Source organism: Lodderomyces elongisporus, chromosome 2 (assembly GCF_030384665.1).
Source record: "Lodderomyces elongisporus chromosome 2, complete sequence".
Taxonomy (NCBI): domain Eukaryota; kingdom Fungi; phylum Ascomycota; class Pichiomycetes; order Serinales; family Debaryomycetaceae; genus Lodderomyces; species Lodderomyces elongisporus.
Genome location: NC_083674.1, coordinates 741,654 through 766,699, shown reverse-complemented (window position 1 = coordinate 766,699; position 25,046 = coordinate 741,654). Strand labels below are relative to the sequence as shown.

At 36.1% G+C, this 25,046-nt stretch overlaps 8 protein-coding genes across 8 annotated transcripts; 5 read left to right on the top strand and 3 right to left on the bottom strand. All coding sequences in view use genetic code 12, as the record gives it.

Annotated features, from left to right (window-relative positions):
- Positions 1–255: 255 nt before the first annotated feature.
- FMP32 (Protein fmp32, mitochondrial) lies at positions 256–858 on the top strand (the record flags this gene model as incomplete). The annotated part of the gene is made up of 1 exon (XM_001526737.2): positions 256–858. The coding sequence occupies one exon, from the start codon at positions 256–258 to the stop codon at positions 856–858; it is 603 nt and encodes a 200-aa protein (XP_001526787.2).
- A 479-nt stretch (positions 859–1,337) lies between these two features.
- BOS1 (protein transport protein bos1) lies at positions 1,338–2,039 on the top strand (the record flags this gene model as incomplete). Its single annotated transcript, XM_001526736.1, has 1 exon — positions 1,338–2,039. The coding sequence occupies one exon, from the start codon at positions 1,338–1,340 to the stop codon at positions 2,037–2,039; it is 702 nt and encodes a 233-aa protein (XP_001526786.2).
- A 2,085-nt stretch (positions 2,040–4,124) lies between these two features.
- On the top strand, positions 4,125–5,732 carry PVL30_001585 (uncharacterized protein; the record flags this gene model as incomplete). Its single annotated transcript, XM_001526735.2, has 1 exon — positions 4,125–5,732. One exon carries the CDS (start codon positions 4,125–4,127, stop codon positions 5,730–5,732), a length of 1,608 nt encoding a protein of 535 aa, XP_001526785.2.
- A 601-nt stretch (positions 5,733–6,333) lies between these two features.
- PVL30_001584 (uncharacterized protein) lies at positions 6,334–9,054 on the top strand (the record flags this gene model as incomplete). The annotated part of the gene is made up of 1 exon (XM_001526734.2): positions 6,334–9,054. The coding sequence occupies one exon, from the start codon at positions 6,334–6,336 to the stop codon at positions 9,052–9,054; it is 2,721 nt and encodes a 906-aa protein (XP_001526784.2).
- Positions 9,055–9,455: 401 nt separating this feature from the next.
- On the top strand, positions 9,456–10,595 carry PVL30_001583 (uncharacterized protein; the record flags this gene model as incomplete). The annotated part of the gene is made up of 1 exon (XM_001526733.1): positions 9,456–10,595. The coding sequence occupies one exon, from the start codon at positions 9,456–9,458 to the stop codon at positions 10,593–10,595; it is 1,140 nt and encodes a 379-aa protein (XP_001526783.2).
- Positions 10,596–10,742: 147 nt separating this feature from the next.
- PVL30_001582 (uncharacterized protein) lies at positions 10,743–11,900 on the bottom strand (the record flags this gene model as incomplete). The annotated part of the gene is made up of 1 exon (XM_001526732.2): positions 10,743–11,900. The coding sequence occupies one exon, from the start codon at positions 11,898–11,900 to the stop codon at positions 10,743–10,745; it is 1,158 nt and encodes a 385-aa protein (XP_001526782.2).
- Positions 11,901–16,903: 5,003 nt separating this feature from the next.
- On the bottom strand, positions 16,904–18,229 carry PVL30_001581 (uncharacterized protein; the record flags this gene model as incomplete). The annotated part of the gene is made up of 1 exon (XM_001526731.2): positions 16,904–18,229. One exon carries the CDS (start codon positions 18,227–18,229, stop codon positions 16,904–16,906), a length of 1,326 nt encoding a protein of 441 aa, XP_001526781.2.
- A 595-nt stretch (positions 18,230–18,824) lies between these two features.
- Positions 18,825–20,315, bottom strand: FRS2 (Phenylalanyl-tRNA synthetase, beta subunit, cytoplasmic; the record flags this gene model as incomplete). The annotated part of the gene is made up of 1 exon (XM_001526730.1): positions 18,825–20,315. One exon carries the CDS (start codon positions 20,313–20,315, stop codon positions 18,825–18,827), a length of 1,491 nt encoding a protein of 496 aa, XP_001526780.2.
- Between the last annotated feature and the right edge of the window lie 4,731 nt (positions 20,316–25,046).

Below are 25,046 nucleotides of genomic sequence, written 5' to 3'. Positions count from 1 at the left end.
TTTTTTTTCAATAATTTTTTTTTAATAACTTTTTTGATTTTCATCTTCATTTTTTGGCTTTGGCCCGCGATTAATGGAAAGGCGGAGCGAGCGCAATTATTGATTTTGAATAGCCTCGAAACGTTATCAAATCTGGGAAGTCCTGAAAGTAAGCATTTCTTCTTCATAGCATCAAATTGCTATTACAGTTTCTCCTCTCTTATACAGCATAGTATACACATTATAGTCATGATGAACATAATAACACGAAAAGCTATGTACAACCATACTTGCCCAGTGTTTGCTGGTCTCACTTTTACACGACATTTGTCATCCATTACCAAATTCGATACAAGAAAGTTTGTTCAAACGTTACAGGAGAAAGGAGGCTTTGACGCAAAACAAGCAGAAGCTGCTGTTGTAGTAGTAAACGGTGCTATAAATGATGGTATCTATTCCATCACAAACAATTTGGTTACTAAAGAAACACTTTCGTCCATTGCGTACCAGCAGAAAGTTGACTTTGCCAAGCTTAAAGGTGAACTACAAACGATGGATAAAAGCGAATTTACAACATTGAAGAAGGACCAGGAAAAACTTCGAACTGATTTGACAAATTTGAAAAACAGGTTGAAGGAAGAGATTACAAAAAATCAAGCCAGTGTGAGATTGGACTTGAATTTGGAGAAAGGAAGAATCCGTGAAGAAAGTTCACAGAATGAATTGAAAATCGAAGATACATTTAGTAGAATTGATGAGGAAATTGCCAATATGCAAATGCAGATCAAATCAGTCAAGACCCAGGTTTTGCAATGGTTAATGGGTGTAAGTACTGGTACTTTGGCAGTGTTATTAGCGTTTGGTAGGTTCATGATGTAAGTGAAAGTGTAAATGAATGATTCAAGAACGGTATATTACTTTCTTTTTTTTTTTTGTTTTCTCAAAAAAAAAATAAATGTAGAAAAAAAATTGTGCACTGAAGTAGAATAGATCACCATAGGATACATAGCTTAAGAAAAGATGGTACTACTTATCTAGAGTGGAAATCAAAGTTAGTATCATTTGTGGTTTCTACTCGTAGTATTGAGAACAGTAGCAATCAAGAGTGCTTGGCCCTCAACATGTTCCTTTACTACGTCCTTTATGCTCACAAAGTCGCGGTTGGGGGAAAAAAGAATCAACAAACAAAAAAAATTTAACGTGAACAACCAGTACCATCACCATCAATTTACTGATATACAACCTGGCTAACCAAGCTAACTTGACAATTTTTACACTTTCTTTCATTTATTTATATATATATCAATCTTTTTGTTATTTCTACCTGCCCTCTCAGTTTTGCTAAAGTTATAAACATTATGAATTCGATATACAATCATGGTGTAAAGCAAACACAAACAATTACACGGGACTTAACATCATTTGAAAAAAATTTGTCTACATCACCATTGTCGCTTCAAGGTGCCATCACGACTTCTATCACGGCGTTTAAAAAAACAATCAGGGAATACTCTGATCTCATTGATAAGAACACTACCGACGCAGCATACACCAAACACGAAAGCAGAGTACGAAAATTCAATGAGGATTTAGAAAATTTTGTTTCCAAGTTTGATAGTTTAAAGAAGCAAAGGGATATTGCAGTTCAAGAGACAAACAAGCAAGAACTATTAGGAAGAAGACACATACTGGCACCACCACATCAGACATCCACACCGAGTGAAAACCCGTATGACCCAACTCAACAACAGCAGCAGCAGGAGCAAGTGATGCTGCAGCGGGAGGGCCTCTACAATGAGAACCAAGCGTTGGCCCGTGGGTCAGAGCAGCTAGATCGGATCTTAGAAATGGGTCAACAGGCATTTGAAGATATCGTGGAACAAAACGAAACATTAAGAAAGTTACAGACCAAGTTTGAGGAAAGTTTGGTTACTTTAGGAGTCAGCCGAGGCACGATTAGAAGTGTCGAGAAAAGAGCAAAGCAGGATAAGTGGCTCTTTTGGTTTTGTGTAGTCGCGATGTTGGTTATTTTTTACTACATTATTAAATTCTTTCGGTGATAGCAATAGTATTTGATATTGGTTTCGATACAAGGATATGATGAATAAAGGGAAGATGGTGGTGGTGGTGGTGGCGAGGGAATGGGGGGGGCGGCGTAAAGAAAGAGCAATAAGAAAGCATATGTGGAGGCGAGAGATAGATGTAATAAAAAGATGGATAACAGAAAAATTTCTAATAGGTGGCCTTTTTTTTTCTTGCTCAATAATGTGGTGAATAATCATCGAGAAGGCAGAAACGGGTAGACTAGTAAGAAGATAGCGAGTAATTAATACAATTCATGAATAAAAAAAAGGTGCTATGGTTTCTATTGGAGATCGGAGATTAGATTTATCAATCTATTTCCAAGTTGGGGTACCTGATATTGAGTTTTATGAATCAGGTACTTAGCTCCAGAGATTAGTTACTGGGCTTAGAAGAAATCTTGTAATAGATCGAAAAGAGATAAAGAAAAGAGATAAAGAAAAAGAAAAAGGTGGGGAAAGAGAATCAGAAGGGGCTGCTTCGTTATTTTCTTGTGTTTTGTAAGATAAGAGTAGTTTCTCGGCATATGTTAAGTGTACAGTAAAGTACAGCAGTGTGAAGTGTTGCTCTAATTATCATAAACCCCAGTTCTTCATACATGTTTGGTTTGTTTCCCATTTTTTAGTTTTCTTCGGCTTTTATTTATTTGTTTAATTAGTTATTTGTTTTTTGGTTTCTACTATTAATTTTTTTTTTTTTTTAATCCATCTTCTCCTTCTTTCGTTCTTTCCCTATTTCACTATATAGTCCCAATTCTAATCATATTACCCTGCCCCACTTTTTGACCTACCATTCCTGGATATTCAAGAAATGGCTTTGAAAAATCTTGTCATAATTTTTGAATGGCTTTTTCTCATATCTTTTTTTCTTTCTCTTTTCAAATCCAATCATTTGGTGACTTCAACTTTTGAACTATAAGGGCTTAGCCAAGTCTTACTCATTTTGGTAAAGTCTCTTATACTACTCAATTCATCTAGTATTCTTACTTGTAATTTGTACCAACGTGGGACAAGCCTCGTCTTTGGTTCATAAGGAAAGGTTTTGCTAAATAATCTACGACAAATTGTAAACTGAGACTCTAGCTAATGACAACAGAATCAGATCAGCAACTGTTTTAAAAGAAAAAGAACACCGCTCTACCCCCACCCAACCCCACCATGTTGATGATCACCACATATAACTTCTACTTCCACTTCACTTCTACTTCCACCTCCACTTACTTCCAACCCTCTCCCATAGTTTGCCCCGCCTCAGCTCAAGCCTTTCATCACCTACTATATACTATTTCACCATCCACCCCGCGTATACCGGTCACCATTAATTGCCTTGTCCCACCTCGAAGCTTGCATCATCGGCTATAAGCAAACACAAAACGTAAATCTTTCAAATCACTTGTCTTTACCTACTCTTTGTCTTCACACATAGAAACCGACCAACGTATCCCACTTATTCGCTCTCTAAAGTTATTTCATTTTGTCATTTTTTTCATTTTTTTTTGCGGTTCATGGAATAATCGTATTTCCTAAATAGGAATTAAATTGGATCGACCTCCTGCACACAGAAAGAGGCTGCAAAAAGAAAAAAGACCAAATCGAGTAATCAAATGGAAAAACAATTTTGGCTACAAACTGTTTCTAGAGAAGACCCAATTCGAGCTTGGAGTGACATGTACTTCATCGTGAATGGTAGAAATCGAGAAAGATGTATATATATATATATAATGCATTTATGAATCGTCCAAATCTTGTTTTCCTCTTTTTTTTTGCCTATTCTCTCATATTCAGTTTGCTTTACTAGTTGTCAACTTTATCTTTCATAAAAACTAACCTAAACACTCCCTTCATTACCTCACTGCCTCACTATCTCGGTGTCTGACATTTCGCAACAATTCTGAAACTCGATTGATACATTCATTCTTTGGTTACAATAGAAATTTTAAACACGACAAAAATATAAAAATATATACAAAATCACAATTCCACAATTTTTTTTTTTGATAAAGATTCAACCGACAAATATCTTACCTTCATTTTTATTCTTGAGACAAGGTAGAGGCTAAAACCATGAAGTTAAAGCATCTTATCGTTCCACTTGCTGTTGCAAGCGTAACAGTGGCTGCACCTATAAAAAGAGGTTTACTTGACGAGTTATTTGGACTTGACTCGACTACAACAACATCAGCGGTAGCGGTAGCAGCAGCTCCAGTTGCAGCAGTTGCCACCACTTCCACACCAGCTGTAGCATCAGCTACATCAAGTGCTGGTGGATTATGGGCAAATTTGTTTGGTTCCTCTGGAAGCACAACCACGGCGGCCACAGCCCCAATAGCTGCAGCCACTACTCCTGCAGCAACAACACCCGTCGCTGCTGCTGCTGCATCCACAACAACACCTTCTTCAACATCATCAAGCTCTGGTGGGTTTTTCTCAAATTTGTTGAAGGATCTTTTCGGCACTTCATCAGGTTCTACTACAGAAGAGGCAGCTTCAGTAGCAACAACAACCACTGCAGCAGCAGCGGCAACTGCAGCAACCGCAGCTGCTCAGACAGCATCAACTCCATCGTCATCATCATCATCATCATCCTCAGGATATACAGGGGAGAGTCTCTGGGAGTACTTATTTGGTGGTTCAGGCTCTTCAAGCTCTTCAAGCTCCTCTAGCCAAGTGGCAGTTGGTGCATCTTCTGCAGCAACTGCTCTTGTATCTTCTCCATCAGTTGCTACCGCTGGTTTAACCGCAAGTTCACTGGTGACCTCGTTTTCCTCAGTAATTACAAATACATATCAAGGTGGGTCACCAGGCAAATACACAGGATCAATCAATACGGAGACTGCAACTGCGCTGAATGGTGGAAGTTCAGCAGGAGCCACAGCTGCTGTAGGTGCTTTGGGTATAACATATTCGCCATATACTAAGTCCGACCAGTGTAAAACTTCCTCAGAGGTGGCATCTGATATTGCTTTATTGTCCAATTATGAACTCATTAGACTTTACAGTACCGATTGTTCCGGCATTGAAAATGTTTTGGCTGCCATGTCATCAAACCAAAAATTATATTTGGGTTTGTGGAATATTGACACCCAATCAGTCCAAAATGGCTTGCAAGAGATCAAAACTGCAATTGCAACTAGTTCACGAGGGTGGAGTGCTGTCCACACAATTGCTGTGGGAAATGAAAGGGTTAATGCCGGTGCTGCTACCGTTGATCAAATGCAAACAGCAGTTGATACTGCCAGAACATGGTTAAAATCCAATGCAGCAGCATATACTGGATATGTTGTTACTGTTGATACATTGGTTGCATATGTCGGCAACCCACAATTGTGTGAAATGTCAGATTACCTTGCCGTTAACTCGCACCCATACTGGGACGGTGGAGTGCAGCCAAGCAACTCCGGTCCTTGGTTATTACAGCAAATATCGAATTTGCAAAATGTTTGTGGAACTTCAAAAGAGGTACTCATCACCGAAACCGGTTGGCCGACTCAAGGTGACAGTTATGGTTCATGTGTCCCATCGGTACCAAACCAAGTTGCAGCACTCAAATCCATCGTGAGCTCGTTGGGATCAAAAGCGATTGTATTTACAATGTACAACGATTATTGGAAGGATCCTGGCGCATACAATGTCGAGCAGCATTGGGGTATATTTGGAGACCCAAGTGTTTAGGCTTGTTTGAATTCTTACAAGTAAGCTAATTAGACCAAAAGAAAGAAAGAGAGAAAGAAAGAAAGAAAAATAAACTAACGTAAAGTTAGAGACCATACGTTTTTAGTTCTTCCCCTATATTATGAATATCATTAAGTTTTAGATGTAGATTTTAAATACATACAATGTTTTTGTTAAATTTTTTAGTTTTCTTTTCTATTTTTTAATTTTTGTAGCTTTTCAAACAGTTTCATATAGTACTCATGATTGATTTTGAGGGTTTTCCTCTTGCTTTCCAACCTCCTGGATGTTTTATCTTTTATATTACAACCTTGATGGTAGCCTTTTGACCCGCACAATACTTTAATTCGCGTTTTGAAGTTTACATATTCTTGTGACTTGTGCTTGCTTATGATAATCAGCAAATATAAGAAAAGTAGAGAAAAAAAAAAGACAAAAAAAAAGAGAGAGAAAAAAACAAAATAGAAAAAAACTAAAAGAAAAAAAAAAACAATTTATCTTGAACCTGAAAACAAACACTCATACAAACACCCATACAAACTTTCCACATATTCACTTCTTATACGCATCTCATTACATCAAATCAATTCAAAACAAAACTATGTCGGAGAAGGAAAAGAAAAAGCTTCTGTCAAAGCTTCAGCCAATATTTGATAGCCTATACAATGTGGAAGAGAACGGTATCCCAATTGTTACTCATTTTCAAACGTTGCCGTTGAGAACCGGCACAGATTATTACAAAATTATCAAGAAGCCACTTTCACTCCATGCTGTTGGCAGGTCGATCAAAAAACTCAAGTACTCCAATGCCCAGGAATTTATCAACGATTTGGCTTTGATTTCATGGAATGCAAGATATTACAATTTACCTGGCTCGGATGTGTATAGACATGCTCAGTTATTAACTGATTTTATAAATGACTACGCGATTGTCAAATTGCGCAACGAAAAGGCTATTCCAAATGCGGCAAGTCTTACATATCCATATCTTGGTGATTTGCCCGACGAGCGGGAGCAAGATGGTTTAGTTTCATACAATAGTAATCAACAATCGCCAGTGGCCACAGCCAATGCATCACCAATGCCATTTCAGGAGAATTCACCTATAGTGAGACAAGAGGGTTATAATATAAGTGCTACTCCACAACTTGAAGCTCAAGAAGTAGCTCCACTGGCAGCAGCAGCAGCAGCAGCAGCCGCAGGAAGAGGAGGAGCGGCACCATTAACATCCGAGCAATTGCTAGCAAATACAACTGCAACTGCAAGTGCCGCAGTAGCTGCAGCACTTGCCGTGAATGGACAATCTCCAGCATCACCGTATTCAAGGCAATCCTCGTTCACTACACCAAAGAACAAGCAGGCAAAGACTTCAAACATACACGTTGAAACTGGTATTAGACGAGGGCGCCCACCAATTATCGATAAACCTTTTGAGTCTAGAATCAAATTCATTTTGAAAGGATTCAAGAAATTAAAGGATGATCACGATCGTCCTTTGATCAAGCATTTTGATAGACTTCCAGATAGCAAAGTTTATACTGACTATTACCTGGTTATAAAAAATCCAATGAGTTTAAACGAAATTCGAGTAAAGGTTAGATCAAGAAAATACACAGACGTTGATCAATTCATCAATGACTTGGATTTGATGTTTGCTAACTTTCAGGAGTATTTTCAACGCGATCCCTATAGCGAAGAGTTTACAGATTACCAGCAATTTAAAAAAGAGGCAAACACAATCGTCCAGAATGAGCTCAACAAAACAGATAAAGAAGTACTTTTGGCCACTTCATCCTCGAGTGATGGTGTTTTGAGGTATCCCTTGGAGTCTCTCGAGATTAATGGTTACTCTTACAAGATTGGTGATTGGGTTTTGATGAAGAATCCGGCAGACCTCGAAAAACCAATTGTTGGTCAAATCTTTAGAATCTGGTCTACGGAAGATGGGAAACGTTACTGTAACATGTGTTGGTACTACAGACCCGAGCAAACTTGTCATGGTGTTGATAGAATTTTTTTCCAAAACGAGGTGTGCAAGACTGGCCAATATCGCGATCATTTTGTTGATGACATTATTGGACCATGTTACGTGTTATTTTTGACTCGGTACCAAAAGGGTGACTTGCCAGAAGGTGTTATTCCATCATCGGCGCCTTGGTTTATATGTGAATTTAGATACAACGAGAACACACATGTGTTTAATCGTATAAGGACATGGAAAGCTTGTTTACCAGATGAGGTGAGAGAAGATCCCGAACAGCCTTTGATCCCATTGTCTGAGAATCGTAAATTGATTAAGTACGAGTCACCCATCAAGAACACTTTGGACCCTAATTTGCGCATTGGTGATCCTATTCCGGATGCAACACCTGGAACTGCAACTTCTCCACCATTACAAGGCTCTGTTTATCTAACTGCACCTATACCAAATGATGATTTGGGACAATATACTACGAGTCCAAACACCGTGCATTTGCCCGAGCACGATGATGTAAAAAACAATCGTCGTGCATTTTTGTTCACGCCAATTTCACAATTGAAAGGTGGTGGAGGATCCACTAATGCTGTGTATGCCACTACACCGGGACTTCCACACGGTACTCCAAATCACGAACCGGCTCGCAATATTCCTTCTTTGAACGTAGACACCTCAAAACCAACGCGATTAGCCAGCTTAACACCAAGTGCAGTTGAAAACACGTTCAATAAACCCAAGCCACAAGAAGAAAAACCACAGCTACCAACTAGTTATAAGCTGTTGCAAGAGCAAATACAGGAAAATCAGGCCAAAAAGTTGAAAGAACAACAGTTGCTACAATTTCAGCAACAGCAGCAGCAAAAACAACAACAAGAGCAGCAGCAACAACAACAACTACAGCAGCAACAACAGCAACAGCATCAAAGACAACAACAACAACAACAGCAACAACAGCAAAAACAACAACAACAGCAGCAGCAGGCACTTAGAAGATCAAACGCATCTGCTGCAGTCGTTGCATCTGCACGGGGCGGGGGTATCATTAACCCGACTCCAAACAATTTTGTGCCAACGACTACGAACTATCACGTTTCTGCTTCTGCTCATTCTACATTACATACCGGAGGTGCACTTGCGTATGGTGTTGATGCAGACCTTGGTGACGTGGGTAGATTGGTCAATAAGAGGCAACGATTAAACCCAGAAGGAGTTCTGGTGGACGACGTCATTTTTTATCGTGCACCACCAATCCAAATCACTGGTAGTAGAATAATTACTAATCTGGGAGTTGAGTTGGGTCATTCTGCAAAGTATTTAGCTTGGAAGTTGAAAAATGGCCAATAGACAAGGATATGTAATTTCTGTTATTTGATTTTTAATTTTCAATTATTGAATTATTGATTTTCTTTTTCTTTCCGTATTACACAATTGTTTCCAACATGTCTTGGTTTTGCTCTCAATGCGAATACAGAGTGATGAGTAGAGTTGAATAAAGCTACGTAAGGATATTGTGAGCAAACAAAAAAAAAAGTAGTTTCTGAGACATTTGTAATCTAATCACTCCAGATCTCAAGAATTCATTTACTCACTCACAGACAAACACTCACATACTCTCACACAAACACACACATTCTCTCTTTCTTCCTCTTTCTCCCTCGCGCAAACCTTGTCAACAGATACAACACATTTTTAAACACGTCGTTATCTTAGACAACTCTCTTTACTTCTAAACACAATCAAATGATATGAACACGCAATTGAAAGAGTTCCAGGACCATTTGTTGAAATGCAAAAAAATCGTTGCATTGGTAGGAGCTGGACTCCTGGCATCATCGGGTTTGCCGGTTTTTCGTGGGTCTCAAGGGTTATGGAAAAACTATAATATGATCGATTTAGCCACTCCAGATGCATTTTATGTTGACCCTGGATTGGTGTGGCAGTTTTATTCGTGGCGACGGTATGCTGCATTACAAGCAAAGCCTAATAGGGGCCATTTGGCACTTGCAAAGTTGTCAAAACTATGTCGGTCCAATGGAACCTCGAACAGAGGTGAGAGCGAAAATAAGGGAGACGATAAGAATATCATGAACGAGTGCAAAGAACAAGAACAAGACCGCGACAGGGGCCAGATAAATAGTCCGAGTTTTAAGTTTGTCACAATAACGCAGAATGTCGATGGGTTATCTAGTCGGAGTGAGCATGATTTGCAAAGCTTGTATGAAATCCACGGGAGTTTGTTTACTTTGAAATGCACAAGTTTTATGTGTAATTATGTTGAGAAAAACAATTTCAAACAGCCTTTGACCAAGGCTCTAAAAGACACCGAATTTGAGTATAAGAGGCTGAATCGAAAACGCAGCAGAGAAGAGGAGGAACTTGGGAGAATAGATCAACAACAGGATAAAGAGAATAAAGAGAATGAAGTTGGTGACAATGCAATACATGCGGCATCAGTTATTACTTCTCTTGCTGACAATATGGATGTTATGTCATCGACATCAGCTTCGCTTTCTCCACAATTTTTGCCTGTGAAAACCATTTCAGAGAAGGATTTACCACGATGTCCAGTATGCTCGGAGCTTCTACGACCTGGTGTTGTATGGTTTGGCGAGTCACTCCCGTTGGATGTGATAACCAAGATTGATAACTTTATAGAGGAGGATGGTCCCGTAGATTTAATTTTAGTAATTGGAACTAGTGGGACTGTGTACCCAGCAAATAGTTATGTCGAAAGAGTCAAGTACCAAGGGGGTAAAGTTGCCATTTTCAACACAGATATCGACTCTAGAGTAGAGCAAGGAAAGGTTAAAGATTCATGGGGCTTCAAAGGTGATGCTGCAGAGTTGTTGCCACTTGCATTGGAACCGTTGATAGGGAAAGTGTAGCTTTTGAATACTATGATTTGATACGAAAGTATAACATTAAAGAAGAGAACAGGAGAAGCAAATAAAGTAAACACAATAAAATAGAAACTAATAAAAATTCCTTGTTGGAAAAAGTTTAATCGTTTTTGTTTAACCTAGAGACAATTGTTAATTGTTGAAGAAGCAGTCAATTGTAAAGCAATCTTGAAGTGTTGCAAGAGTTGAATCATGATTATTAATGTCCCTATTAGCATTGAGCAATCTCGATGGTAGGTTTTCTGGATCCAAATTCAGTTCTGTTTTGAATTCCAATTTGTGCATCAATATTGAATCCGGTGGTTGACACAGCGACAGTGAAAGTTTCCTGCTTTGTTTTTGTTGTTGCGATTGATCTGCATTACTTGTTTTTTCTCTGCTTGTATTTGTTTTCAATCGAAGCTGGGTATCAGTAATTGGTTTGTAAAATGGGTTGCCCACTTTGGTCTTTAGTGGGCTTGTAATACCTTTTCCTGTCAATGCTGGTGGGTTTTGAAGTTTGGTTAAAGTATCAATGGAAGTTATTGTCACAGATGGTTTTAGTGGCGGTCTTAGTACGGGAGATGCAGTTGATGATTTACTCACTTTATATTTCTTCATCAGACATTTATTTTTAGTTGTTGCTTTGGTTCTGGTACTAGCAAATTCACAATAAATAATATTCTTCTCGTTATACTTTGGTTGTGCATCAAACGATTTGGTTCTTAATGCCAATTCTGTCTTGGGAGATGATACCGGCACCCTTGGCAAATATGAACGTAGTTCGCTAGGAACTTGAAGTGGGGAAGCCAAACTTTGGTTTCTGGAATGTGATGATGAATAAGCAGATACAGATGAAGGCACAGGTACTGTTACCGGGTATGAAGCAGTTGCAGTTGCAATTGAAGATGCAGATGCAGATGCAGATGCAGATGCAGATGCAAATGCGAATTTCGAGAGTGGAGATGTAAGAGTGTCCATTGTTGAGATGGGGTCATTATTGTTTGCTGCTGCTGCTGCTGTTGTTGTTGTTGCGTTTGTGCAGGGGTGATCTGGAGGGTCTGAAATGTATCCCGATATGGGCCAAGTTGATTGGTATGTGAAATCTAGCTCATTTGCGAAATCAAAATTGTTATAGTTGTTCAAATTGTCAGTACATATGGTTTCTGCATTAGAACCGGGTTGGGAATTCGGATCAGTTGAAGTTTGATCAAGTCGGTCAAGTTGATCGAGTTGATCGAGTTGGTCGAATTGGTCAAAGTAGTAAGTATCGAATAAATCCTCAAACTGCTCTTCTCTAAGTAATTCCATTTTTGTTTTGTATTGTTTGTTGATTTGTTTGTTAATTTGTTTTTTTTTGCTTAATTGTTTTTTGTTTTTTATTTTGCAACCAATGTGGTTCTTGGAAAAATGGAAACTATATAAACCTGACACTGAAAAGGGAAAACTGATTATATATATATATATATATATATATTGGTAATCTTAGCTTGAAGATTTAATGGAGATTGTGGATTCTAGAGTGAAGATATTAAATGATGATAAAGTTATAATGAGATCATCAAATATTGTGAAATGCTGTGCTCTGTATGTTTATGTATGTGTCAATATTATTTTAAATCAAGATCCGGTAAGCGGAGCAGATACTAAGATTTGTGTGCGAAAAGCAAAACTCTAATGGAATACGGAGATAATGAAAGCCAAATTATGCAACCAGTACAAGACGAAAATGCAAAAAAAAAAAACAAATTGGGGAAAAGCAAAGCAAAGCAAAGAACTGATTTGGACGACTTCTTAATGAATCACAAACTAGGTCTTCTAGCAATGATTAAACGATGAGTTAAAAAAAAAAAAAGAAAAGAACGAACAAGCAAGCAAGCACTAGAAATGAAGCCGTAGTAAGTAAACTAATAACTTACGTGATTGGTTTGTGTTGCTTGGTCACTTTTTATTCCTTTTCCTTTTCCTTTTGTTTCTCTTTTGAAAAGAAAAACAACAAAAACTGAGTGACGAGTGCTGTTCGCCCAATGAAATGATGTTACTTGACAACTTAAATGTAAAGGTGGTTGTTCCTTCAAATAAATTTTTTTTATAAAGATTGAGTTCAGTTGATTGCAAAAGAGTTTGCCTTAAGCGGTATGGTTATTCAGCATATATCACTGAAAAAGAAATGACCAACTAGTCAGCCAGCCTGCCAGCCTGCCTGCCAAACAAACAAAGAAAATGACCACTAAAAAATGAAAAGGTTGGATGGAAGGAAAGAAGGAAGGAAGAAATGATGTAATGCGTTTCTCCCCTCCTTAAACCTCAAATAGTTATTCAAGGCAACTGTTGAAGCTAACAAGATGAAAATTAAAAAAAATTGTGAATTCAACGGAATATGATTCTTTTCTTTAAATCTTAAAAAAAAAAAAACAAGATTAAGAAAATAAAATATATTCAAAAAGAAGCACACTTGAACAGAAGCGTAGGTAAACACTTGACCAGGCTATTTCTTTGGGCAAGATCGAAATAATAATCTTAGCGATTTATAAAAAAAAAAAAAAAAAAAGAAAAAAAAACATAAAATGAACTCCGCAAAGGTACGTGGGCGTGCGTTTGTGTGTGTTGATGCAGTCCGCTTAGGGGATTGGTCCAACGAATATTCTTTTGTTAACTCCTAGTGACTTTTTGATTCTTTTTATTATTATTATTGTTATTATTATTGTATGTTTTTATTGTATGTTTTTATTGTATGTTTTTGTTAATATTTTATCTAAGTTTGTTAAGTTTATTATCTTCTTGTTGGTCTTTTTTTGTTAACTGGTTTGTTGTACAAATATTAATATCCCAGTTTCTGCTTTGCACTTTCAATTAAGGAGTCGAGGACAAAGGTAAAGACAACCCAAGAGAAGTAGAAGAAGAACAGAACAGAACAGAACAGAACAAAAACAGAACAAAGTTCTTCACTCTAAATTGTATAATTATTATTCTTCTTTCTCTGTTTTTTTTTTTTCTTTTTGCTTTGTCGTTGATTTTTCTTAATCACAAGAAAAACCTTAATGCTGGCTATATCCACTAATGGCCCTATGAGTTGTGACTTTGGTCTTTGATCTGGGTCGTGGTGTTTGCTTTAGCTCTTTCTTTCTTTCTTTCTTTCTTTTTATGTTTTTTTCCTTGTTTTCGTTTTTTTTTCGTTTTTGCCCCTCCTTTTCCACGAAATATAATTAAAGAAAATGTGCTTCTTTCTTTTTATTTGTTCTTTTTACCTTAGCACAGGAATCAATTAAGGTAACAGTTGTGAAAACGGTGGTACTGGTTGTAGATAAGTGTTGCAAGAAGAAAGTTTCGAAATGTTAAGTATTTATATATACTTAGGATGGCACATTGTCTTGAGTCTATCTTGTTGTTTTTATCTGTGCCTTTGATTTGTTAAGTTCAAAAAGATAGAAAAAGGAAGAAGGAAAACAATAGCTTAATCTTTGCATCTTTTGGCATCGTGCATTGGTATGAGGTGACTTAGATGAACGCCATTACCCACCCCACCAAATTACTCCATCACTCAATCACCCAACCTGGATGAAACAAACCAAATTAAAAAAAAAAAAGATAATGAAAGAAACAAATATAAAGATAATAAAGTCTAAATGTGGGGGGGGGGGAAAGAAAAGGAAAGGAGATGGGTATGAGGTAACAAAAGTGGAGAGAAGAGATAAACGACATAGTACTTGGAAAGGAGGTACTCCCCCCCCCATATAGGCTCAGTTATTGAGTGAGTTTGTTCTGTTGATGGAAAAGCAAATGGTGGCTCTCTCTTTTTCTCTCTCTCTCCCTCAAAAAAAAAAAAAAAAAAAAAAAAAAATTTGAAGCTCGGCGGAAAATATATTAAGCGCAATGCTGGTTTACATAACACAAAATCAAAACCTTCTTTTCCCCTTCCCCTCCCCACCCATCTGGAGTTTTGCTTGTTGGTCTATACCAACAAGTTTTTTTTTGAAGTTGAATGTATAGCACTTCAAAATTGCTTTGAAAATTCACACACATACACATATATGTAACTCTTTTCTTTTTCTTTTTCTTTTTCTCTTCTTTTTTCTTTTTTTGCTTTAATTGTAGTATCCATCCTAATCTAAACTGTCCCTGAGAAAGTCTTTCTATGTCTAATCTATCCAAGTTGGTCTTTAATCCTTTCCTGAATTATTCTTGATTTTGCTCTCTCATTTCTCATCATCTTTTCTTTTCTTTTTTTTTTTTCCACAAATCTCTTTAGGTGCCATCTGCATCTCGTGTAACCTAGAGCTACTGAAGCAGAAAGGACTAATCGATCAACAATACGAAATACTCTATTGTGTAAAAGAGAAAAACGACAGAGAAAGAGACAGAGATAGAGATAGAGATAGAGAGGAAGTGAAATTGAAAGTGAAAGGAGACAATAAGTATGAGGAGAAAAGTGGAGAGAAGGTTTACTAAGCATCGCCGGGAAAGTGGTGGGGAGGGGGAGGTTTCGCATTGACAACTTGTAGCGCCTCTTGCATGGCCAATGACAAAAAGCGTAGATACAAGTGAACATTTGCCATTTATCTTTCGCTGAGTACTTATTATGCTTGTTCAAGATATTTTATATTCTAGAGAGAAAGTCCCTTCATCTTTTATGGACCAAAAGAAGAAAAGAAATTTGTATACAAATCACCAAAGATGAATACAAGAACAAGAACCTGGAAAAGAACATGAAAAAGAAAAAGGAAAAGGAAAGGAAAGAAAAAGGAAAAGGAAAGGAAAGAAAAAGGAAAAGCTAAGCAAAAATATATGTGGTGCTTTATAACTTTTCTACACATTTTTTCATCTGCTCAACAATCTCACGTACTGAGTCCTAAATTCTTCAACCCCATCTTTCTTATCGCAATCTATTTGCCAAATTTCAACTAAGGTTTGAATCAACTTGATTAGAAAAAACAAAATTGTTTCTCTTCTTTTCCACTTGGATTACATTACTCAATATGTTTTTCCTTTTCTTTCAGGTTAACTTCAAAATAGGAAATTTCTTTGTTCTATTTTAACCATTTTGGAACAAAGCAAAAAAAAGAAAAAAAGGAGTTTTCTTGCAAAAGAACCATTCCGCAATGGCCAGTAGATGTACTCTCTTTAATTGACATATATTCTTTCTTTCTTTCTTTCTTTCTATTTTTAAACATACTTGGCTTTTAAAAGATGAAAGTCATGTAGTTGCTGGCGAAGGTAACATAATGACAGTGATTGCCCAAAATAAATTACAAGAAGAAAAAAAACAAAAGAAAAGGAAATATAGATCAAATCAAAAAAAAATGACTTTCCCAATCTTTAATATTCAAATAAAACTTAACAGCAGATGTCAATTATGATAATAATAATAATAAAGTTGATAACAATGATGATGATGATGATGTTGATAACAATGATGTTGATAACAATAACGATGATGGTATTAATAACACGGTTGGTTGTGCTTAGTCCAGTGCACATGCGCCCAATTCAATTTCACAAAAGTCATCTTCTACTGAGGAGAAGAGATGTTGTAATGTTGCATTGTGAAATTCTACCACAAATAATGTAATAGCAACAAGGCCACAAAAAAAAGAAAAAAAGAAAAAAAAAGAGCATTTCAAGGATTTTAGATCCGCCTACTTCCTCCCCTTCCCCCTCTGCACTTTTCATTTCCTTTTGACTCTCCGGACCTTATCATGATTTGAAAAGGAGGTGGCTTTCATCATCGTCTCCTTTTGGTATTTTGATATTTTGATATTTTGTTTTGTTTGTGTGTTTATTTATTTTAATCCAAATTAGGTAATTATTTGAGTTGGACACCATCGAACTGGGGACAAAAGCTTTGCTTTATACTAGTGAACGATGCTTTTATGCCAGTTCATCTGATTCTTGATCTCGTGAAACGTGTTTTGCAATAACAATAAGCACCAGCCACTGCCTCCTGTTCTCATTTTATTTTCTCTCTCTCTCTCTCTCTCTCCCCGCCCACCACCGCGATTTTTGTATAAAGCTAGCACTTTTGGAATTTGATTGTCATAGTCAACAAAGATTGATTTGTATTCCTTCCCCTTCACGATAAAGATAAAAATTTTTATTCTAATATATCCACCAGTCTGGACTCGTACCCAACTCAAAAGTACATTGAAAAAAAATTCACTCTTTACGATTGAACTGATGGAGTCTGCGAGCATGAAACCAACCAATATAAAAGTAACGTATTGACCATTTCTGCAATTCATTTCTATTAATTTGCTCTATATGTTCCTCTGTTTTGCATATATATATATATATATATATGTGGGTTTAAAAAACCTCTACCGACGCGCTAATTCCACGTCATACTTATCCTGAATCACTCGTTGAGGATTATTCTTATCTGGCTTTGGAGGCAATCCGATTTCTGCATTTGCATCAATCAAAATAGAATTTTGCAACCACAATCTCCTTTTTTCTAGTATACTTTGCGAAAGATTCTTAGAAAGTGTCTTGTTAATCCGAATGCCTGTATTTAACAGATTTAGTAGTTTTCTGTGTAATTTCTTTAACTCATCAACACCTGAAATTTTGTCAATCTCCTTATTAGCATATTCATCATTATCATCATCATCATCGTCGTCAACATCAGCATGTCTCTGATGGCGATATGTATTATCACCATTTCCATTAACGGAGCTTTTGCTGAGGCTAATACCATTATCGTATCTAGTAGCAAGCTCTTGTGATTCATCCGACAAGGATTTTAAAATACCGTCGCTATTGTAGTCGTGTATCTCCCTAGCGGATTTCCCAACCAGCAACTGTCGCTTCACGATATTAACTACACTATTATTCACATCATGATCAGGGATAAATGACCCGTCATAGTCTTGCCCTCCTCTCCTCTTTTGATTAGTAATAAAATGTTTGATTCGTGCATGTGCAAGTTTGAAATACTTGTAGTCAAAAGGTATATCCTCCAAACTCATCGCCTTTTCTGTACTAGTGTTGTCGTTGGCACTTTGCAATTTTTGCATCAATGCAATTGTATTAACATTATACCACCACGGCATTTTCAATTCAAAGTCACCCTCAATGATCTTCAAATAGTCATCTTCGGACAACTTTTCCACATCAAACCCTAAATTCAACTTTTCTCTCTTGGCTCGTTCCTTTAACGCGCTCAATTGATCCTTGATGACGTGCAAGTCATGGACACTCTTGACATGTTTTGTCAATGCATCAGACCGTGTGAAATGCTTTTCGCATTCTGGAATGGGACAGAAATACGGTTTCTCTCCAGTATGTGTTCTACAATGCGAGATTAAAGCGAATCGGCTGGGTTGATCGTTACCGTAACGTGCACAACCCTGCCAGAAACAAGTATATTTTATCGTGTTGGGAGTTGCAGCTGGTGGGCCTACGTGGATACTATTGACGTGGTGAACAAGATTGGCGAGATTGGTATGGTTAGGGTCGGGGCAGTCTTTCCAATGACAAGTGTGTTCGACTATTGATGGTGCATTTTCTGCTGATGTTGCTTTAGTGATTTTTGTAATTTTTGTTGCTTCATTCAAAGGTTCCGCTGTAGTTTCCCTTGGACCACCAACAGATTGTTGAACGGCCAGCAGAGTGGGTGTATTTTCGGTTTCTTGGTTCGACATAAGATAATTTGAACAAAGTAATGTGGATTGTATTTGTTGTGTGTTTTTTTTTAAAAATTTTCTTTTCCTTTCTCTTCTTGCAAATGTCCAGTAATTGTTATTTACTCTGTTTCGACCTTTCTTTCGTCCCTTCTTTCCTAATCTTTTTTTTTAATGCTGTTGCTGGTATGTATCTTTTTTTTTCCATAAAAAAAAAAGTTTGGTTTCAATTTTCTTTGATTCTTTCTACTATTAAATTTTTTTGCGTTTGGTTCTCTCTTTTTGTCCTTTCTCTATATATACATGAATAACGTACATTTTACTATTATGCGGTGTAATCCTACGTAAATGAAAAATATCTGGTAAACCTCCACATATTGTAAGGTATATTAATGATATCTAGTGCTATTCTCTTATGTTTAAGTTCTTTTTTCCACTATATTTATAAATAGAAAACATCAAAGTCACTAATGCAAAAGAAGAGAAATTAAATAGATGGAGGTTGTTGAAATGATTCTTTTCACATCTTGTTCAGAAAGAATATACATACATACATATATCTATGAATTAACATATGAAGAAGAAAAAAAAAAAATTTAAACTGGTCTATAAACATCTACAACAACTCATCCAATCTAGCAGCAGGATTAGACTCGATAAAGTCCAAAGAGACTTTGTGGCCCAACAACTCTCTGATATTGGAAACGCCGTACTTGATCATGGTTGGTCTTTCCAAAGAAAGTCCCCAACCCAAGACACGCAAGTTGGATGGCAAGCCCATGGTTTCCAACATTTCTGGTCTAAACATACCCGAGTTACCAATTTCAACCCATTTCTTTAAGCCCTTGTGGTAAGCAAAGATTTCCAAAGATGGTTCGGTGTATGGGTTATAAGCAGCTTTGAATCTCAAGTTGTCAACGCCCATCTTGCCAAAGAAATCATCCATAAAACCAATCAAGTCACCCAACGTGATGTCGTAACCAGCAATAACACCTTCAACTTGGTGGAATTCGGCCAAGTGTGTAGCATCAACGGCTTCGTTTCTAAAGACTCTATCGATGGAGAACAATCTTGTTGGTTTAGGGTCTTGGGCCAATTTGTACAATAATGCTGATGAAATGGCAGTAGTATGAGTTCTTAAAACCATTCTCAACGATTCGTCGGCACTCCATGGATACCTATAACCGATGGAGCCGTATTTACCTTCTTGGTGCACTTGTTTCACATTGTTCCAGTATTCCTTGTCTTCAGGTTCCTTGGCCTTGACTGGATCTTTCAAGTAAAAAGTGTCTTGCAAATCTCTTGCTGGGTGTTGTTGTGGAACAAACAAGGTATCAAAGTTCCAAAATCCAGATTCAACATATTGGTTAGAGGGCATTTCCGTGAAGCCCATGGAAAAAAAGATTTGTCTAAATTCTTCTCTAACTTTGTTTAATGGATGCAATGCACCTGATTGTGGGTAAACACCTTCCGAGTTGAAGTTGTATGGCTTGAATTGTGCTGTTTTCCAAGATTGGTTCATAATCATGTCGGAGGTGATATCTGTTTCCAAATTAACAATCTCGAGGGCAAACTTGGGTCCTTTCTCGATTTTGTATCCTACAATTTTCATCAAATTGATCAATTTTCTCTTTTTCAATTCTACAAGTTCCTTCTTGTCGTCTAGTGAACCAGTTTTCTTGATTGTTTCAAGTTCTTGCAAAACGAAATCGGTTGGTAAATCTTTGACTTGTGCAATAAGTTTGTCTCCATCCTTGCTTAACCACTTATTCTTAAAGGCTTTACCTTGGCCCACGATTCCCACTGGTCCCAATTTTTCCTTCAACTGTGATATAGTCAAGCCTTCCAATGCCTTCAATACTTCATCAACAACTTGCACTTCCGGGGTGGCTCCGGCCTTGAGGTACTCCTCGGCCTCTTTGGTCAAAACCCATTGGTCTTGTTCAATCTTGGTGAAGTTCACCATTTCTTTCGACCATAGCGAAGATAATGCCGAGTGTAATGTGTTGGAATCTATGTTGGCGAGTTCGGGTGCTTGTAATGTGTTTTGAATAACTCCATTATTGGAATCTACCAACTTAAGAATCTTTGACAGTAAATCTGACATAGTGTAGGTCAAAAGAAAAATATATATATATAAGGTGGGGTACGTAGGTAGCTAGGTAGCTAGGTAGGTGTGTTTTTGAAAAATGGAGGTTGAATGTTTTCAAAGAGTGGGTGTGTGTATCAAGTGTTGGATGCCAAGTTCGATGATTCACACTTTTGAAAAAAAAAAAAAAAAAAAAAAAAAAAGAAAAAGAAAATTTAATCTGTACAATTTAATTTTTTTTTTGACCTTCTTCTTCTCCTTCTTCTTCTTCTCTTTTCACATACTCGCACAAGCATACAAGAATAGAGTGTCTGCTTAATTTTTCTCTCTCTCTCTCTCCTTCTCTCTTTATCCTTTTGTTTCTTTAGAGTAAAGTTGGTTTCCTAAATTGGAATGTTGCGGCTCATATATACATATATCGATTATGATGAAGCGAGAACTTTTCCTTTCAATTATATTTTCTTCTTTATTAAACAAGTAGTAGTAGTAGTACTGCCTTTAGTAATTGTTAGAGTAAATTGTGTAGCTACTTGGGTAAAAGGTGCGAGTATAACAAGTTTTGAAATTGGGATCTTCTCCTTTGTCTCTTTATTCATTGATGGATTGTACTTTTGAATTATTATTTGTTGACCAGAAGCTTGTATATCAAGAGCAAAGCAAATATAATGGTATGAAACAAGATGCAAAAAAAGAAAAACAAAAGGAAAAAGAAGAAGAAGAAGAAGAAGAAGAAGAAGTATAAAGTGTGAAAACTTTTGAACTGGATGGACCTTATTGATGATGTTGATGATAAATATTTTTTTTTTTTTCTTCTTCCATTTTGGTTGCAAAACCTTTGGAAAATAGAACAAGTAACAACAACAAAAAAAACAACATTAAAACAAATGAACAAATCACCAACCTTTTTGAATATTGTAAAGCTATGCTTCTACTTCTTTTTATAAGTTGAGCTCCTCTGGAGTATTCACCATTATGTAGATGACTTTCATAGTGCTTATATTTTTTATTTGTGTGTGTATATGTATTTTGATAAAAAGTGGGTTTACCTTGGTTTGTTGTACTTGATAATATACAAGTATATATATATATATATATCACTACTATTTCCTCATACAATAGTTTTCTTGTAGTGCTAAAAAGAAAAATATTGGTGCGCAGTTGAGACTTTTGTACTAGACCAAATAGATGGAAATTTAAAAAAGAAACAACAACAATAACTCCCCCGAGGATCAATTTCTGTAAACTATGCTATATATTAAGAAAATTAAGATAATTCAAGTTAGTAATAATTTACAAGAAGAATGAACAAAGAAGAAGAAGAAGGAGAAGTAGGTCCAAAAAAAATATTAAATTAGGGAGACAAGTAGTTGGCCGAACAAGGGAGGAAGGGGAGGGGAGGGGAGAGGGGAGTGGGTGATGGATAGATAGGTTGAAGAGTAAGTGGGGAAAAGAGAGAAAAGAGAGAAGAAAAGAAAAAAAGAAAAAAAGAAAGGGGCAAAGAACTACGTCATCTCAGAAATTAGTATATTTGATGTGCAATGACGATGGATCCTCAAATTAAAAATAAACCAGAATCGAGATAGTCAACAGTAAAGACTGAAAAGAATAAATGTTTTGAATGGTAAAATGTCTTTTACTTTTCACTTGCTCTTCCATCATTTGTAAATAAACAATATTGGCTGTATGTGTGTGTGTGTGTGTGTGTGTGTATCTGCCAAGAGTGTCAAAAGCGGCTGAGTTTTCATAAAAACCAGAAACAAATAATCAAATAAATGAAGAAGAAAAAAAAAGCACAAAATAAAGAAAGGAAGAAGTAGAAGAAAAAGAATGGCAAATACAATCAATGTATGAAAGAAATTTGATAGTCATGCACCTCTGTCCTCATTGGTGCTATAATAGCAAGCCTATTTTAAATTGGCATTGGTTGTTTTAGAGAGAGAGTGTGTAGTATGACAGTTGAAGATTTTTATATATGTGTGCCTTATGCAGACGAAGAGCAATAATAATAATAATAATAGTAATCATTTGGAAACTGTATTGGATATGTGATCATCGTGTTATATCATATAATGCTTTGCCTTGCTCTACATTGCCTCGTTCGTGTAAGTTACAGAAAGAAACGTTATGAGTTATGAGCGATTAGCTTAAGATTGCTATTTATAGAGAGAGAGACGAAAGTGACTTTTTGTGAGCGCCGTGTTTAATTAATTTTGCTTAGAGTTTTTTTTTTCTACACACATGACCACGTCCCTAACCCCAAAAAGAAAGAAGAAGAAAACACATACACACACACACACAACTTTAATTTTGTACCACTTTGCTACCACCACTCTTTCCCTCCACCTACTCCCTCTTCTTCGTCACTTCAAACTCTACAGGGCCCGCTCATCGGTTTATAGATATATAGATATAGATAGATATATATACAAACAACACTATAAAAGAAGGTGTGAATCTCCTTTTTTTTTTCCTATCAATTGTTTAAATTTTGTTTTTTACTTTTTTACTTTATTTTTTACTTTTTGCTTTTCACATCAATTTTGAATAGATCTAATCACTTACTTACTCATTAAGAAGTTATTGTTCTATTATTTTTCAACACTACTACATTATCTACATCATCATCAATTGGAATCAATTGATCTAGGACATAATTTTGTTTTATATCTTTTAATAAGCAATAAACTTATACACGTCTCAATAAAAGAAAAACTTTACACCTTTCTCCCCCTCCAAAACAAAATTAAAACAAAAACAAAACAAAAACAGAAACAAAATGGCTTTAACTTGTACAGATATCTTTAAAATCATTGGTGCTATTATCCTTCCACCATTGGGTGTGTTTATGGAAGTTGGATGTACTGCTCCAGTGCTTTGGTGTATCTTGTTGACCTGTTTGGCATGGCTTCCAGGTATCATTTACGCCTTGTACATCATTCTAAAATATTAATGGGTGCTGAAACCAAATCAAGAAGAAAAATAAAAATGGCAACAATGGATGAAGAAACATAGTTTTATTTAATTTTTGAAGAAATTGGAATTTATTGACATACAATGCAATACAGAATAGAAATGAAAGGAATTGAAATGAATTGAAAATATGGTGTACTTGAATTTGATAATCACTTTGCGAAAGGGAGAGATTAGTGATTATGCTGCTCGCCATTATCTTGAGACCACAACAGACTGGATCTGCAATTGTTGAATTTTTTATCTCCCACACCTTTTATATATATATATATATATATATATATATCTATTTCAGTATTTCTTTTTCGAATAAGCTAATTGTCAAGAGTTTCAATTGAATATACACGATTATTATAATTTGTACAATTATATCTTTTTCTTTTTCTTTTTTCAACTTAATTAATCTGGATATACTTTTACATCATTGTATACACTATTCTTGAATGTTGTTCCAAACTTTTAATAACAAGACAAATTTGGTTGCAAATGGAAATGGAGAATTTGTACTTGTTGTTGTTGTGGTTGTTGTACTCTATTTTATTCTATTCTCTCGCTCCCTCTCTCTCTTCCTTGCGCAGAAAACAAGTTTGTGCTTTGCGATACATTTACTAATAGTATAAAATATCCACATCACATGACCACAGTCAGCGAAAGCAGAATAGAAAAGAAAAAAAATTAACCAACACATCACGTGATAAAGACGGAAAAAAAAAGGAAAATGAGTAGTGTACGTTTAACCAAATTTTATATCTTTGTTTTTTTCTTTATTTTTTCTTTATTTTTATTTTATTTTTTTGTTTTGTTTTATTTTTTTTGCTCTGGTTCTAGTTTTCCAATTTTAGGTTCAACTTCACGTGGAATCCAGTGGTCCCTTTACTTACATATGTACATGTATACAGATATGTCTAATACATTTTGGAAAAGACTAAAGTAAAAACAAAAAGGAAATAGGGTATGTATGTCCTTTTCTACCGCCGCCCTTTCCACCACGAATAGCAAGAGGTAATTATTGAAAATATTTAGATAATCCAATCTCGGTAATATACATACTTTCTCTCTATTCTTTGATTTTTTATTTTTTTTATTATTGGTATTGTAACTTTGGGCGTTGAACGCAAGTCTAAGAAACCAAGCAACATCTGAACCACAAAGTTGCTAAAACCACATCTTCTCTTAAATTTTATCATTTTCTAATCTTTATTTCAATCTAGTCCGTATCCTTGCACAATGTTGGGACCATCTATATACCTCCTCCACGTCCTCCACTCCCTTCACTCCAACTCTTTTCAAAAAAGAATAGCAAAACAAAATTACACTAAAAACAGCAGCGCAAAGCAGGACCACTCCTTTATTATTCTCTCGTTGGTTGGCAAAGTCTTGTTCTAACCATACGCGATTATTATATAACCCCTCCCTCCACCCTATCTCCCACCTTTTAGCATATTGACCAATAACTGGCGAAATACATTTTTGCATCTCGATAGAGCCTATCTTATTTTCTTTTTTTCAGTATTTTCTCATTTGCTCTCTATTCATTTATATGAATATATGTATATATGTATATATCATTCTCCATTGAAATTTTTGTCAATATAAAACTGATACTTGTTATACTGTACAGTTGTACTCTTATTGTTATACTCTATTGTTGTACTCAATTGTTGTACTGCATTGTTATACTCTATTGTTGTACTGCATTGTTGTACATTAATATTTAAATATATTTTATTTATTTATTTATATTAAATTTCATTTTATTTCTTTTCCTTTTTTCATTAT